The 14,853-nt window shown below is 40.4% G+C and overlaps 1 protein-coding gene across 2 annotated transcripts in view; it reads right to left on the reverse strand.

Annotated features, from left to right (window-relative positions):
- Cul1 (cullin 1) overlaps positions 1-14,853 on the reverse strand; it is a 398,967-nt gene that overhangs the window by 110,882 nt on the left and 273,232 nt on the right. For both annotated transcript variants that reach the window (XM_076182129.1, XM_076182130.1), the window contains 2 exons: positions 13,537-13,797; positions 8,791-8,973 (listed from right to left, as the gene is read on the reverse strand). In XM_076182129.1, coding sequence (XP_076038244.1) covers positions 8,791-8,973; positions 13,537-13,797 — 444 coding nt within the window. The remainder of the gene's footprint in view (positions 1-8,790; positions 8,974-13,536; positions 13,798-14,853) is intronic.

Below are 14,853 nucleotides of genomic sequence, written 5' to 3' on the forward strand. Positions count from 1 at the left end.
AAACAACTGGAAGAAAAATCTATACTAAACCCAAGCCAATTTGGATTTAGACAAGATAATTCTATTCGAGAATAATTGATATAATTGATGAGACAAATGGATGGGCAGACTGTGCCTATCTAGATCTACAAATGGCATTTGACAAAGTAACGCACAAAAAATTAATAGGAAAATTAGAATCAATAGGTGGCATTGCAGGTAATTTATTCAAATGGATGGAAGACTTCCTGACTGGGAGAAAAATGAGGGTGGTAATTAGAGACAAATACTCGAAATGGGAAGAAATGATAAGTGGTGTTCCACAAGGGTCAGTGCTGGCTCCAATCTTGTTTGCCATATACGTAAATGACATGGACAAAGGAGTTGAATGTTATATGAATTTCTTTGCAGATGATGCAAAAATATTAAAGTATCAACAAATGAGGACTGTGACTCATTACAATCAGACCTAGACACAATCTGGAAATGGACTCAAAAGTGGAAGGTGAACTTTAATATCAAGAAATGTAAAATAATAGAGTTTGGTAAAAGCAAAAACAGAATGTAAAAAAATTACAAAATTTGTGAAAATGAAAAAGGTGCACTCGGAAAGGGACCTTGGAGTGATAATCAGTAATGATATGACACCGGACAGACATATAAACAAAATAGTAGGTGAAACATACAACCTACTAAGGTCATTGAAAGTGGCATTTGAATACTTGGATGAAGAAATTATAAAAAAATATTAGTCACATTGATTGGACCAAAACTGGAATATGCAGCGACGCTATGGGCACCCAGTACTAAAAAGAATATAAGGAAACTAGAAAGAATACAGAGAGCAACAACAATGTTGGCACCAGCTCTTTCCAAATTAACATACAAAGATTATCGAAGCTATAACTACCAATACTAGAAGAGAAAGAGGTGATCTACTGACTATATACAGAATCACGAAAGGAATGGAAATCCTTGACAGAAAAGATTCACTAAAAAATGACAATGGAAAAACAAGAAGTCATGAAAAGAAACTCAAAAAGGACAACTATAGAAGAGATAGGAAAAAGAATAGGTTCCCACACAGAATGCTGGATATATGGAATAACTTAGATGAAAAAACAGTGTGTGCAAATATTATTCACAATTTTAAGAATAAACTTTATGCTGAAAGATACAAAGACAGGTCACCATGAGCATAGCTCTATTCCCATATAATAAAACTAGGTAAATACAGTAGTGTTACATGAATTTCTTTGCAGATGATGCAAAATTACTAAAGAAAGTAAAACCGGGGGAAGACTGCAACTCATTACAACAAGACTTGGACAAGATCTGGAAATGGACTCAAAAGTGGGAAGTAAAATTCAATATCAAGAAATGTAGTACAATGGAATTTGGAAAAAGTAAAAACAGAATATCGAAAGATTACAAAATTGGTGAAGAGGAGGTCAAAAAAGTAAACTCAGAGTGATAGAGTGATAATCACCAAGGACATGAAACAGGATAAGCATATTAATAAAATAGTCGCAGAAACCTACAATTTATTGAGGTCAATAAAAGTGGCATTTGCTTATTTGGACGAGGAAATGATAAAAAAAATTCTAACTACACTAATAACACCAAAACTTGAGTATGCAGCAACACTATGGACATCTAGTATGAAAAAGAATATAAAGAAGTTAGAGAATATAAAGAGCAACAACAAAACTAGCACCAACACTTTCCGAAATGACATATAAGCAAAGACTGTCCAAATTAGAATTACCAACTCTGGAACAAAGAAGGGAAAGAGGAGACTTACTATCTATAGAATAATGAAAGGAATGGAATCTTAGATAAGAATGACTTATTGAAATGGGATACTGGAAAAACGAGAGGACATGAAAAGAAACTAAAAAAAGATACATATATACATACGGGTCATCCCTGCACCTTGTCCACTGCCCTGGGTCAGAAGCAATGTCGCAAGACACAGCACATCCAAAGCAAGGCCGCTTCATTAAATCGGCGACCCCCCCTCTCCATCCCCCTATGCATAAAAGGAGAAGACGGGGAGAAATCCCTTCGGGCTGCGTCAAATTTTGTTCACATATACTATCTCAACCCCCATCCCCCACCCATTTCACCTCATGCATCACATCATCATCCATATACAACCATTCTCCATTCACTCCTGTCTTCTGTCCTCTCCCGTCCTTCCTCAACAGACATTCCCCTCTTCCCTAAAGCCCCCTTCACCCCATCCATCCACCTTATCCTAGGACATCCCCTCATGTTCACTCCCTCCACATCTGCCTTCCATACCTCTTTTACTAGTCTTTCTTCACTCATTCTTTTCATGTGTCCAAACCATCCTAATACTCTTTCATCAACCCTATCCCCCACTCCCTTTCCACCCCTGTTCTCCTCCTCACCTCCTCATTTCTCACTCTATCTAGCCTAGTAACCCCCATCATACTTCTCAGACACATTCAAACTCCTTCTCTCTTCCTCTCTTATGTTCCATGTTTCTGCTCCATACAGTGCTGTTGGCACAATCACTCCTTCATATAGTCTCCTCTTAGCATTCATTCCCAAATGTCTATTCCTCATTACACTTTTTAATGCACCAAGGCATTTACTCCCTTCTCTCAGTCTACATTCTACCTCCACCTTTTCCTGCCACATTTGCACCCAAGTATCTAAAACTATCCACTTCCTCCAGTTGCTCTACCTTAATGCTCACTTCCAGTCTGCTGCCACTTTCACCCCTTGAACATCTCATCACCTTACTTTTACCTACATTTATCTTCAGCTTTCTTCTATCACACACACTCCCAAACTCTGTCACCAACTTCCTCAATCCCTCCTCCGATCCTGCCACAAGCGCAGTGTTGTCCGTAAACAACAGCTGGCTCACCTCCCACTTTTCTCCATTTTCTTTAACCATCTCCAATCCCTGACCCACCACCCTTGCATTTACCTCTTGCACTACCCCATCCATGTACAAGTTGAACAGCCAGGGCGACATAACGCATCCCTGACAAAGTCCCACCTTTACCTCAAACCACTCATTCTCTCCATTTCTAATCCTGACACAAGCTCTACTACTCTCATAAAAACTCTTGACAGCTCCTAGAAGCTTTCCTCCTATCCCATATATCCGCAAAACCTCCAACAGTGCCTTTCTGTCTACCCTGTCTTAAGCCTTTTCCAGATCCATAAAAGCCCAAAAAACATCCTTCCCCTTTCCTTTAGCTTTCTCACATATGTCTTACCACAAAGATCTGATCTACACAACCTCTACCTGTCCTAAATCCACACTGTTCCTCTCCTAATCCTCTCAATCAAGATCCTCCCATAAGCCTTCCCAACTACACTCAACAAGCTAATCTCTCTGAAACTACTACACTCACACTTGTCCCCTTTTCCTTTGTAAAGTGGAACTATATAGGCACTCCAGTCCTCCAGCCCTCTACCCTCTCTCCAGCAAACATTAAATAACATCACCAGCCAGTCCACCATCACTGTACCTCTTTTTTTTAGACATTCTGCATGGCATCCATCCAGAACAGGTGCCTTACCTGCTTCCATCATCTTAACAATTCCGTTCACTTCATCCTTCCTTATTTCTCCTCCATTTTCCTCACTCATCATGGTCATTTTCTTAGTATTTCCCACTGCAGCTATTTTTTCCTCCCGATTAAATGAAGCGGCCTTACTGTGGATGTGCTGTGTCTTGCGACACTGCTTCTGACCCAGGGCGGTGGGCAAGGTGCAGGGATGACCCGTCATCCAGGAGGTGCTCAGATGAGAGGGAGGGTGGGAGGGGTGTGGAGTGTATTTAGGGATGAAATGGGTGGGAGTGTTTTTATGCCTTTCCCTTTTTGGCTACCTCCCTTGGAAGGGGGAAAAAGCCTTGGTATATGTATGTATGTATGTATCCTCCTTCACATTCATTAACTCCCTAAAATATTCTGTCCATCTTCCCCTTACTGCCTTCTCTTCCATTATCATCTCTCCATCTTCACCTTTTACCTTTTCTTCTCTACTTGATTCACCCCTTCCTCTCTTAATTTCTTTCCAAAATTACTTTATTACTTTCAAAATTTTCTGTCATACTCTTACCCCATTTCACATCTGCTCTCATCTTTGCCTCCATTACCTTTTGCTTTCCTTCTCTTTTCTTTACTTTGTACCTCTCATATGACTCCCTCGTCCTATTTTGTAAACAATCTGTGAAAGCTCGCTTCTTCTCTTCTACAACCTTCTTTGTTTCCTCATCCCACCATTCACTACCCTTCCTTCTATTTCCTCCTGTCCTTCTTGTTCCGTATACCACCTTTGCACACTTTGTGATAATTACAGAAAAGATCTGAAGAAAAAAAAAAAAAAAAAAAACAGCTTCCCACATAGAATGATAGATATTTGGAATAAATTAGATAAAGAAACAGTGTGTGCAAACACTATTCAAGATTTTAAGAACAAACTTGATGCTGAGAGATACCAAGACGGGTCACCACAAGCATAGCTCCCTTCTCGTATAATACAACTAGGTAAATACACACACACTCACACAAAAAGGACAACTATAGAAGAGATAGGAAAAAGAGTAGCTTCCCACACAGTGTGTTGGATACATGGAATAATAGTGTGTGCAAATACTATTCACGATTTTAAGAATAAAATTGATCCTGAAAGATACAAAGACAGTTACCACAAGCGTAGCTCCCTTCCCGTATAATACAACTAGGTAAATACACACACACACATACACAGTTAGAAATTTCACCCATGATGAAGGAAATAACAATAACTCAGAAGGAAATATGAGATCAAATAAAAAGCCTGGATGTCAAAAAATTGCACGGACCGGATGAAATCGCAAATTGAATATCAAAAGAGTGCATAGATGAACTGACAGTTAGAATACATAAGATAATAGACTTCTCATTAAAAGAGGGAAAGGTACCACAAGATTGGAAAGATGCAAACATAGTGCCAATACATAAAGGAGGAAATAGGGAAGATCCTACAAACTTTAGACCAGTGTCCCTCACTAGTACATACATACATATACCAAGGCTTTTTTCCCCCTTACCAGGGGGGTAGCCAAAAAGGACAAGGCACAAAAACATTCCCACCCATTTCATCCCCGAAAACACTCCACACCCCTCCACCCTCCCTCTTATCTTAGCACCTCCTAGAAGACGGGTCATCCTTGCACCCTGTCCACTGCCCTGGGTCAGAAGCAGTGACGCAGGACACAGCACATCCACAGCAAGGCAGCTTAATTAAATCGGCGACCCCCCCCCCTCTCCGTCCCCCCAATATAAAGGAGAGGATGGGGAGAAATCCCTTCGGGCTGCGTCAAAATTTTTGCTCACACACACTACCTCACCCCCATTCCCCCGTCCATTCCACCTCATGCATCACAACATTTTCCATATACAACCATTCTCCATTCACTCCTGTCTTCTGTCCTCTCCCGTCCTTCCTCAACCAACATTCCCCTCTTCCCCAAAGCCCCCTTCACCCCATCCATCCATCTCATCCTAGGACGTCCCCTCATGTTCACTCCCTCCACATCTGCCTTCCATACCTCTTTTACTAGTCTTTCTTCACTCATTCTTTTCATGTGTCCAAACCATCCTAATACTCTTTCATCAACCCTATCTCCCAGCTCCCTTTCCACCCCTGTTCTCCTCCTCACTTCCTCATTTCTCACTCTATCTAGCCTAGTAACCCCCATCATACTTCTCAGACATCTCATCTCAAACACATTCAAGTTCATTCTCTCTTCCTCTCTCATGTTCCATGTTTCTGCTCCATACAGTGCTGTTGGCACAATCACTCCTTCATACAGTCTCCTCTTAGCATCCATTCCCAGATTCCTATTCCTCATTACACTTTTTAAACCACCAAGGCATTTACTCGCTTCTCTCAATCTACATTCTACCTCCACCTTCACTCCACCCTTTCCTGCCACATTTGCACCCAAATATCTAAAACTATCCACTTCCTCCAATTGCTCTCCCTTAATGCTCATTTCCAGATTACTGCCACTTTCACCCCTTGTACATCTCATCACCTTACTTTTACCCACATTTATCTTCAGCTTTCTTCTATCACACACTCTCCCAAACTCTGTCACCAGCTTCCTCAATCCCTCCTCCGATCCTGCAACAAGCGCAGTGTCGTCCGCAAACAACAGCTGGCTCACCTCCCACTTTTCTCCATTTTCTTTAACCATCTCCAATCCCTGACCCACTACCCTTGCATTCACCTCTCGCACCACCCCATCCATGTATAAGTTGAACAGCCAGGGTGACATAACGCATCCCTGACGAAGTCCCACCTTTACCTCAAACCACTCACTCTCTCCATTTCTAATCCTGACACTAATCCCTCACTAGTACAATAGCTAAAATATGCGAAAAGATCATCAGAAGCAGATGGATCAAACATTTGGAAGAAAATACTATAATAAACCCCAAACAATTTGGTTTTAGAAGTGGAAGATTGTGCACCACAAACCTAATATTCTTTTACTCGAGACTGATTGAAATAATACAAGAAAAAGATGGTTGGGTGGACTGCGCCTTCCAGGATCTGCAAAAGGCTTTGACAAGGTATCATACAAAAAATTACATACATACATATACCAAGGCTTTTCCCCCTTACAAGGGAGGTAGCAAAAAAAAAAAAAAAAAAAAAAAAAAATATTGGAGAAATTCATGGCAGGCTGTTGGAATGGATGAAGAACTTTCTAAATGGAAGAAAGATGTGAGGGGTACAAAGCTAAAAACTTGAAATGGGAAGAAGTAAAAAGTGGCGTCCCTCAGGCTCTGTTTTTGCCATATACATAAATGATATGGACAAAGGAGTAAATTGTTACATGAATTTCTTTGCTGACGATGCTGTGATGCATGAAAGGGTGGGCAGGAGATGGGGGGTGGGGTTGAGGGAGTGTGTGTGAATATTTTGACACAGCCTGAAAGGATTTCTCCCTGTCTTCTCTTTTGCTGTGGATGTGCTGTGTCTTGCTGCATTGCTTCTGACCTAGGGCAGTGGGTGAGATGCAAGGAATGACACATCATCCAGGAGCAGCCAAGAAAAGAGGGAGGGGTGGTGAATGGGAGTGGAGTATGTGGGGATGAAATAGATGGGAATGGATTTATGCCTTTGATTACCTCCCTTGTAAGGGGGAAAAAGGCACTGGTATATGTAAGTATGTATGTATGTATATATATATATATATATATATATATATATATATATATATATATATATACACATAAAACATAGCAATTGATTGTTCCTCCTATACAAGGAAATGTGAAAAAAAAAAAAAAAAAACATTAATAAATTCAGTATTATACCTCAGACTACTCAGTGGGAAGAATTCAGGTTAGTGCCCCCAACCCACCATAAATTTTGATCCTGGATCTGCCATTGTCTGAGTTATACATTGGGCTGACACTGTATGGGCTAAAGAAAATGGAGAGAAGTGGGAGGTGAGCCAATTGTTTGCTGAAAACCCTGCATTTGTGGCAGGGTCAGATCAGGGACTAACCTCTTCAATACAAGTTCAATACTTGCATGCAGTATTAGGCTGCCTGATGTACAATGATGTGATGTCACTCAGCTACAAACATAAAATAAATACAATAAGGATGCCAATGCCACCATCCTCATATGCCTGCTCACGCCTCATGATGCTGTCGTTGGCATCATGGTATGGCAGTTAGTGACCGCGTTTAGGAAGGTAGGAGAAAGTTGAAGGTAAATGTGGGTAAAAGTAAGGTGATGAGATGTACAAGGGGAAAGGATGACAGATCTGGAAGTAAATCTTAATGGAGAGGGGATGGAGGAAGTAGGTAGTTTTAGGAAAGGGAGGAGTGAATGTGGAGGTAGATTGTAAATTGAGAGAAGCAAGTAAATGTCTTGGGGAATTAAAATGTGTCATGAGATATGGGCATATGGGAATGGATGGAAATAGATTATATGCTTGGTGATTTTGCCAATAACACTGTATGGTATGGAGGCTTGGAATTTAAGATGGGTAGAGAGAATTTTAAATGTTTTTGAGATGAAATGTCTGAGAACTATGGTAAGGGTTACAAGGTTGGATAGTGTGAGAAATGAGGCAAGGAGGAGAGCAGGAGTGGAAAAGGAAAGGGCACATAGGGATGGTTTGGACATATGGAAAGAATGAGTGAAGAAAGATCAGTAATAGAAGTGTGGGAGGCAGCAGTGGATGAAGTGAGCCTGGGGGACAACCGAGGATGAGATGGATGGATGGGGTGAAAGAGACGTTGAGCAACACAGTAATGTCTGTTGAGCATGGAAGGAGAAGGCAGGAGATTGGGGTGAGTGGAGAACAGCTGTTTATAGATGATATTTTGATGCAAGGGAGGATGAAAAGGATGGGGGGGAGTAGGGAGTGGTTATGTGTGAATGATATTTTGACACAGCCAGAAGGGATTACTCCCTGTCTTTTCTATATGATGGGATGGAGAGAGGGGCACTGATTAAGTGCACTTTTCTCTCAAATGTTTTTGTTTTTTGATGGGGCACATATTCCAAAAGTTTCCCAAGGAAATTTATATACATGCTTTTCACAGTGGTGGGGGATACTGAAGGTTTATGAAGACAAAGGCATAATTTTCTTTGATGTCTAACTCAGAGGACCACCTTGGGGTTCCCACTGTTGATTCCTTAAAACAGGGTCTCTTAGAAATAGCAATTCATAAACCTAAACAAGCTTTGTACATTAGTAAAGATTTCCCTGAATTTTACCAACACCACTCCTCCTATGTTACTTACTTGGAACATTCTTTGCAGTTTTGATGTGTATTCAAAGCCACAAGCTTGCTTCAACTTTGAAATGACAGAGGCTTCAGCATCATCACTAGCAGACATGTGTTGCACCAATCGCTTCGCCAACATCTTGCTATAAAACTTTTGGAAAACATCTTTGTCCTCGATGTACTTAAACACAATCATTACCTGAAAATATAGAAATGGTTAGAAAACTCTACAACATTTTTTTAATACATACATATACCAAAGACCCTTTATCCTTTCTTGAGGTAGTATTTTTTTTTTTTTTTTTTTTTTATAATTTCCTAGTCCAAATAGGTAAATGCCACTTTTATTGACCCCAATAAATTGTAGGTTTCTCCAACTATTTTATTAATATGCTTATCCAGTGTCAAGTCTTTGCTGATCATCACTCCAAGGTCTTTTTCCAAGATTACTCTTGACCTCTTATTCACCAATTTTATAATCTCTCGATATTGTTTTTACTTTTTCCAAATTTCATTATACTACATTTCTTGATATTGAATTTCACTTCCCACTTTTGAGTCCATTTCCAGATCTTGTCCAAGTCTTGTTGTAATGAGTTTCAAACCTCATCAGTTTTTACTTTCTTTGGTATTTTTGCGTCATCTGTAAAGAAATTCATATAACACTCCACTCCTTCACCCATGTCATTTATGTATATGGCAAACATGATCGGGGCCTGTACTGATCCCTGCGGGACACCACTTATCATTTCTTCCCAATTTGAGAATTCATCTCTAATTACTACTCTCATTTTCCTCCCAGTCAGGAAATCTTTCATCCATTCCAATAATTTTCCTCTGATGCCACCTATTGATTCTATCTTCCTTATTAATTCATTGTGTGGTACCTTATCAAATGCCTTTTGTAGGTCCAGAAGGGCACAGTCTGCCCAACCATCTCTCTCTTGTATTATGTATATTAACCCTTTGGCTGCCCGATGCTGGGAGGATTTGTTTCCGAAAAATTGCATTTTACCCATAATATATGAAGTGTCTATTTCCTTCTTTTGCATAATATTCTGATGTTGTGGACACCATTCCCAATCCAAATATATCAATATTAGCTTTCTGAGATAATTCATATATTTATTATGAATATTTTTTTTTCTGAAAAATGAAAATTTTGGGGAATTAAAAAAAAAAAAAAATTAAATACAAAAGTCATTCTTTTGTATGCCAGTAATACTCAGTAAGGTAGATAATGACCATATGTTATAGGAACAGTGATATAGAGACCCATAAGTTGGTCCTGAAGAAAAAATAAATAAATAAAATTACGTAAAAATTTATTTCTTAAGGTACCTAAATTTTCTATCAATAAAACGATTATTCACACATTTTACCATATCACAGCTAGCCTATCATAATTTTCTATCACTGGAAGTATTGTAACTAGAATATTTTAAGGCTAAAACGTTTATTGAGAATATATATATGATCGATCAAAATATTTTTCAGTCGTCTGCAGTTGCTACTGCTACTCATTATATTTCCTATTTCTTAGTGATTGTAAAACAACTACTCAACATATGAATGACAAAACTTTCCTATGAATCATATATTCGGCCTTTTATGTAGGTTTAAATGTCGATTAAAGTCCATTCGCTCGCACATGTTTACATTCCATCAGCTGATATTGCCGCGTAGATAAGGGCTATTAGTTCATCCAGCTGGTAAGAGATGGCAGCACCTAGCGGTTTTAAACTTGATCTCTCGTTTCTATAAGGTGTTGGGAGCATGGCGCGATGTTTAAAACGTTTTTTGGCTTGCGGTGCATTTTTGCGAGTTAGGGCTGTCATGAGACTGTTTTAATTTTCGCAAAAATGCGCATTGGGCAGTCAAAGGGTTAATCTTGAGTGAACGCTTTAGATGGAAAGGAAAAGGAGGAGTACAAGAAGCTGAGAGAGGAGTAGAAGGGAGTGAAGGATAGAGTTGAGCTAGGAGTGGAGGAGGAATGGGGATGGTTCAAGGAGAGAGTCACCAAGTGTGCAAAGATGGTGTGTGGAAGAAGAAGGACAGGAGGGAATGGAAGGAAGGGTAGTGAATGGTGGGATAAGGAAACAAAGAAGGTTGTAGAAGAGAAGAAGCGAGCTTTCACAGGTTGGTTACAAAATAGGACGAGGGAGTCATGAGAAGTACAACGAAAAGAAGAGAGAAGTAAAGCACAAGGTAAAGGAGGCAAGAGGAGAGCAGATGTGAAATGGGGTAAGAGTGTGACAGAAAATTTTGAAAGTAATAAAAAGATGTTTTGGAAAGAAATTAAGAGAGGAAGAGGAGGTGAATCAAGTAGAGAAAAAAAGGTAAAAGGTGCAGATGGAGAGTTGGTAATGGAAGAGAAGGCAGTAAGGGGAAGATGGGCTGAATATTTTGGGGAGTTGCTTAACCTCTTCACTCCGAGACACATCGCACGTCTGGCAGCATTAGCTGCCCGACTTGCGATGTTGCGTCATAATAATCGCATTATAAAAAATAAAGTCAGTGCTCAATCGTTCGTTCTCTTTCACCCGTGAATTTTGATAACCATAGAAAATACGATGAAGCCAGTTGAGAGAGAATGAAGATTACTTAGGTACAACTAAAATAAATATAATCAAGACGCCGACGTCGGCATCATCGCATACCCACTTGCTCCTCATGACGCCTACGTAGGCGTCACCGTATGGAAGTGGTTAATGTGAAGGAGGATAGGGAGGGAAAGACAGTTGCAGTGGGAAATGCTAAGAAAATGACCGTGTTAAGTGGGGAAAATGGAGGAGATATAAGAAAGGATGAAGTGAAGGCGGTTGTTATGATGAGAGCAGGTAAGGCACCTGGTCTGGATGGATGCCATGCAGAATGTCTCAAAGAAAGGAGGTACAGTGATGGTGGACTGGCTGGTGAAGTCATCTAATGTTTGCTGGAGAGAGGGTAGAGTGTCGGAGGACTGGAGGAGTGCTTGTATAGTTCCACTTTACAAGGCAAAAGGGGACAAGTGTGAGTGTAGTAGTTTCAGAGGGATTAGCTTGTTAAGTGTACTTGGGAGGGCTTGTGGGAGGATCTTTATTGAGAGGATTAGGAGAGGAACAGAGGGAGTAATTGGTGAGGAACAGTGTGGATTTAGAACGGGTAGAGATTGTGTAGATCAGATTTTTGTTGTAAGACAAATATGTGAGAAAGCTATAGGAAAGGGGAAGGATGTTTTTTGGGCTTTTATGGATCTGGAAAAGGCTTACGGCAGGGTAGACAGGAAGGCACTATGGGAGGTTTTGCGGATATACAGGATAGGAGGAAAGATTCTAGGAGCTGTCAAGAGTTTTTATGAGAGTAGTAGAGCATATGTCAGGATTAGAAATGGAGAGAGTGAATGGTTCAAAGTAAAGGTGGGACTTTGGGGAAGAGGGGAATGTCTGTTGAGGAAGGACGGGAGAGGACAGAAGACGGGTGAATGGAGAATGGTTGTATATGGATGATGTTGTGATGCATGAGGTGGAATGGGCAGGGGGATGGGGGGTGAGGTAGTATGTGTGAGCAAAATTTGGCACAGCCCGAAGGGATTTCTCCCCGTCTTCTCCTTTTATGCATGGGGGGGCGAAGAGGGGGGTCGCTGATTTAATGAAGCAGCCTTGCTGTGGATGTGCTGTGTCTTGCGACACTGCTTCTGACCAAGGGCAGTGGACAAGGTGCAGGGATGACCCGTCATCCAGGAGGTGCTAAGATAAGAGGGAGGGTGGAGGGGTGTGGAGTGTATTCAGGGATGGAATGGGTGGGAATGATTCTATGCCTTTTTCTTTTTGGCTACCCCCCTTGTAAGGGGGAAAAAGCCTTGGTATATGTATGTATATGGTGATGCCTACGTAGGCGTCATGTGGAGCAAGTGGGTATGCGAGGATGCCGATGTCGGCGTCTTGATTATATTTATTGTAGTTATACCTGTGTGACCCCCATACTCTGTAAACTGGCTTTATCATATTTTCTATGGTTATCAAAATTCATGGGTGAAAGAGAGAACGATTGATACAGCTATGACTTTATTCTTTATAATGCGAGTATTATGACGCAACATCATACGTCTGGCAGCTCATGCTGCCCGCGAGATTTTGGCCCGGAGTGAAGTGGTTAACACTGCAGATATCTTTTTAGGTAACCACAAGTGCTCTCCCTCCCATTCCATACAAACCAGGCATCTTATTTTTCTTGCACTATTGAGAATTTAATTCTTATTTGGCATCTTTTGGAGCTCGAGATTTCTAGTTTAGAGGTGTTGACAACTTGGAAGTGAGAAGAAATGCCTAAGAAGTATGGTAGGGGTTTCAAGGTTGGATAGAGTGAGTAACAATATGAGGAGGTGAGCGAGGGTGGAAAAGAAGATGGGAGATAGGATTGATGAAATAGTATTGGGATGGTTTGGACACATGGAAATAATGAGTGAAGAAAGATGATTGGAGGGGGTGACTGAGGATGATGGATGGATAGTAAAAGGGGTGTTCAGCAAGAGAAGGCAGAAGATCGAAGTGAGTGGAGAATGGCTGTGTATGGATGATACTCTGAAATATAGAAGGGAGTGGGTGGAGGATAGGGGGGGTTAGGGAGTGGTTATATGTGAATGATATTTTGACACAGTCCAAAGGGATTTCTCTCAAAGTATATGACAGGTACAGGGAGAGAATGAGAAAAAAGAAAGAAAAGAAAGAAGAGAGAGGGAAATGTGATAGACAGAAAGATTTTGAGAGAAAAATCCTCCCACCTGATTTAGTGTATCTTCTAATTCTGCCTCCTCAGGATTTTTTGATGACTTCTTGAGTAATAAGTCACAATATTTGGCCAGCAACTCTGGCGACTTAGAGGAGGAGTTGGGATGTTTAGTTACGCTATTGTTGTTGATGAAACGTCCACAGGCTTTGTCCAGGGCAGCCACAAAACCAGTGTCATTGTTGAAGGCCATAAGTACCAGGGCATTGTACTTCTTGTGCACTTCTAGGATTGTTTGCACGTAAACCTTTGGGTCCTGAGGAAAATGTTGGTATTAGTAACAGATCAAATCTTATTATCATTTGTAACTACTAAACTCACCTGATGTAGGGGCAGCTTATCTTTACATTCTGAGAATAGAGGGAGGATCAACAAATCATATAAGTCCAAAATCAAGATATTTGAATCAGCCATTCCACTGAGATGCAAAATCCCTAGATAACAAATGTCTGAGAATATATATGGTCACTGCAAAAAACAAATTTGCTAAATAGAACAAGGGTTCAACTTTTGCACTGTCTGTGCAAAACAAGCTCTACAATGTTTTTTAACTCATTATTATTCACACTGATAATGACTTTGTTCCAAACCCATATATCATCTCTCAACCAATCATTCTGTTGCTCCAAATCTTACTTGCTGGAGACCCATAGTTCCCAGGTAATCAACAACAGCCACAACACAGATTCTTACTTTCTGCCTCCATTAGATTTTAAGTCTATACTCCATAAATTGCCACGAGTACACTCACAAAGTAAACAGACCCTCTGAATTTTGCTCTGGGAAATACAAGAATACTGGCTTTCAGGGGAATATCCATACCATTTATAAAATACAGGGAAGGTCTCAAGTGTAGAGCATGATTAAGTTCACTGCATAAGTACATGGAGCAGGGAGGCAGTCAGTGGAATTACAAAGAATATTCCAGAAAGTTCAGTTTGTGTATAATGATCTACTGCAAAGAAGAGCATGCAATACCTCTCATGGAAAGATATGTATTTTTAAGGATTAGGAGAGGAACAAGGGGAGTAACTGGTGAGGAACAGTGTGAGCTTACGACATGTAGGGTTTGCATGGATCAGATTTTTGTGGTAAAACAGATACATGAGAGAGCTTTAGGAAAAGATAAGGATTTTTTCAGGCCTTTATTGACTTGGAAAAGGCTAACAACAGGGTAAACAGGAAGGCACTGTGGGAGGTATTGCAGATATAAAGGATAGGAGGAAAGCTGTTAAGAGCAGTCAAGAGTTTTTATGATAGTAGTAGAGCATGTGTTAGAATTAGAAAGGGAGAGAGTAAGTGGTTTGAGGTA

Source organism: Oratosquilla oratoria, unplaced genomic scaffold (genome assembly GCF_046742065.1).
Source record: "Oratosquilla oratoria isolate Oo_2021 unplaced genomic scaffold, ASM4674206v1 SCAFFOLD50, whole genome shotgun sequence".
NCBI classification, from domain to species: domain Eukaryota; kingdom Metazoa; phylum Arthropoda; class Malacostraca; order Stomatopoda; family Squillidae; genus Oratosquilla; species Oratosquilla oratoria.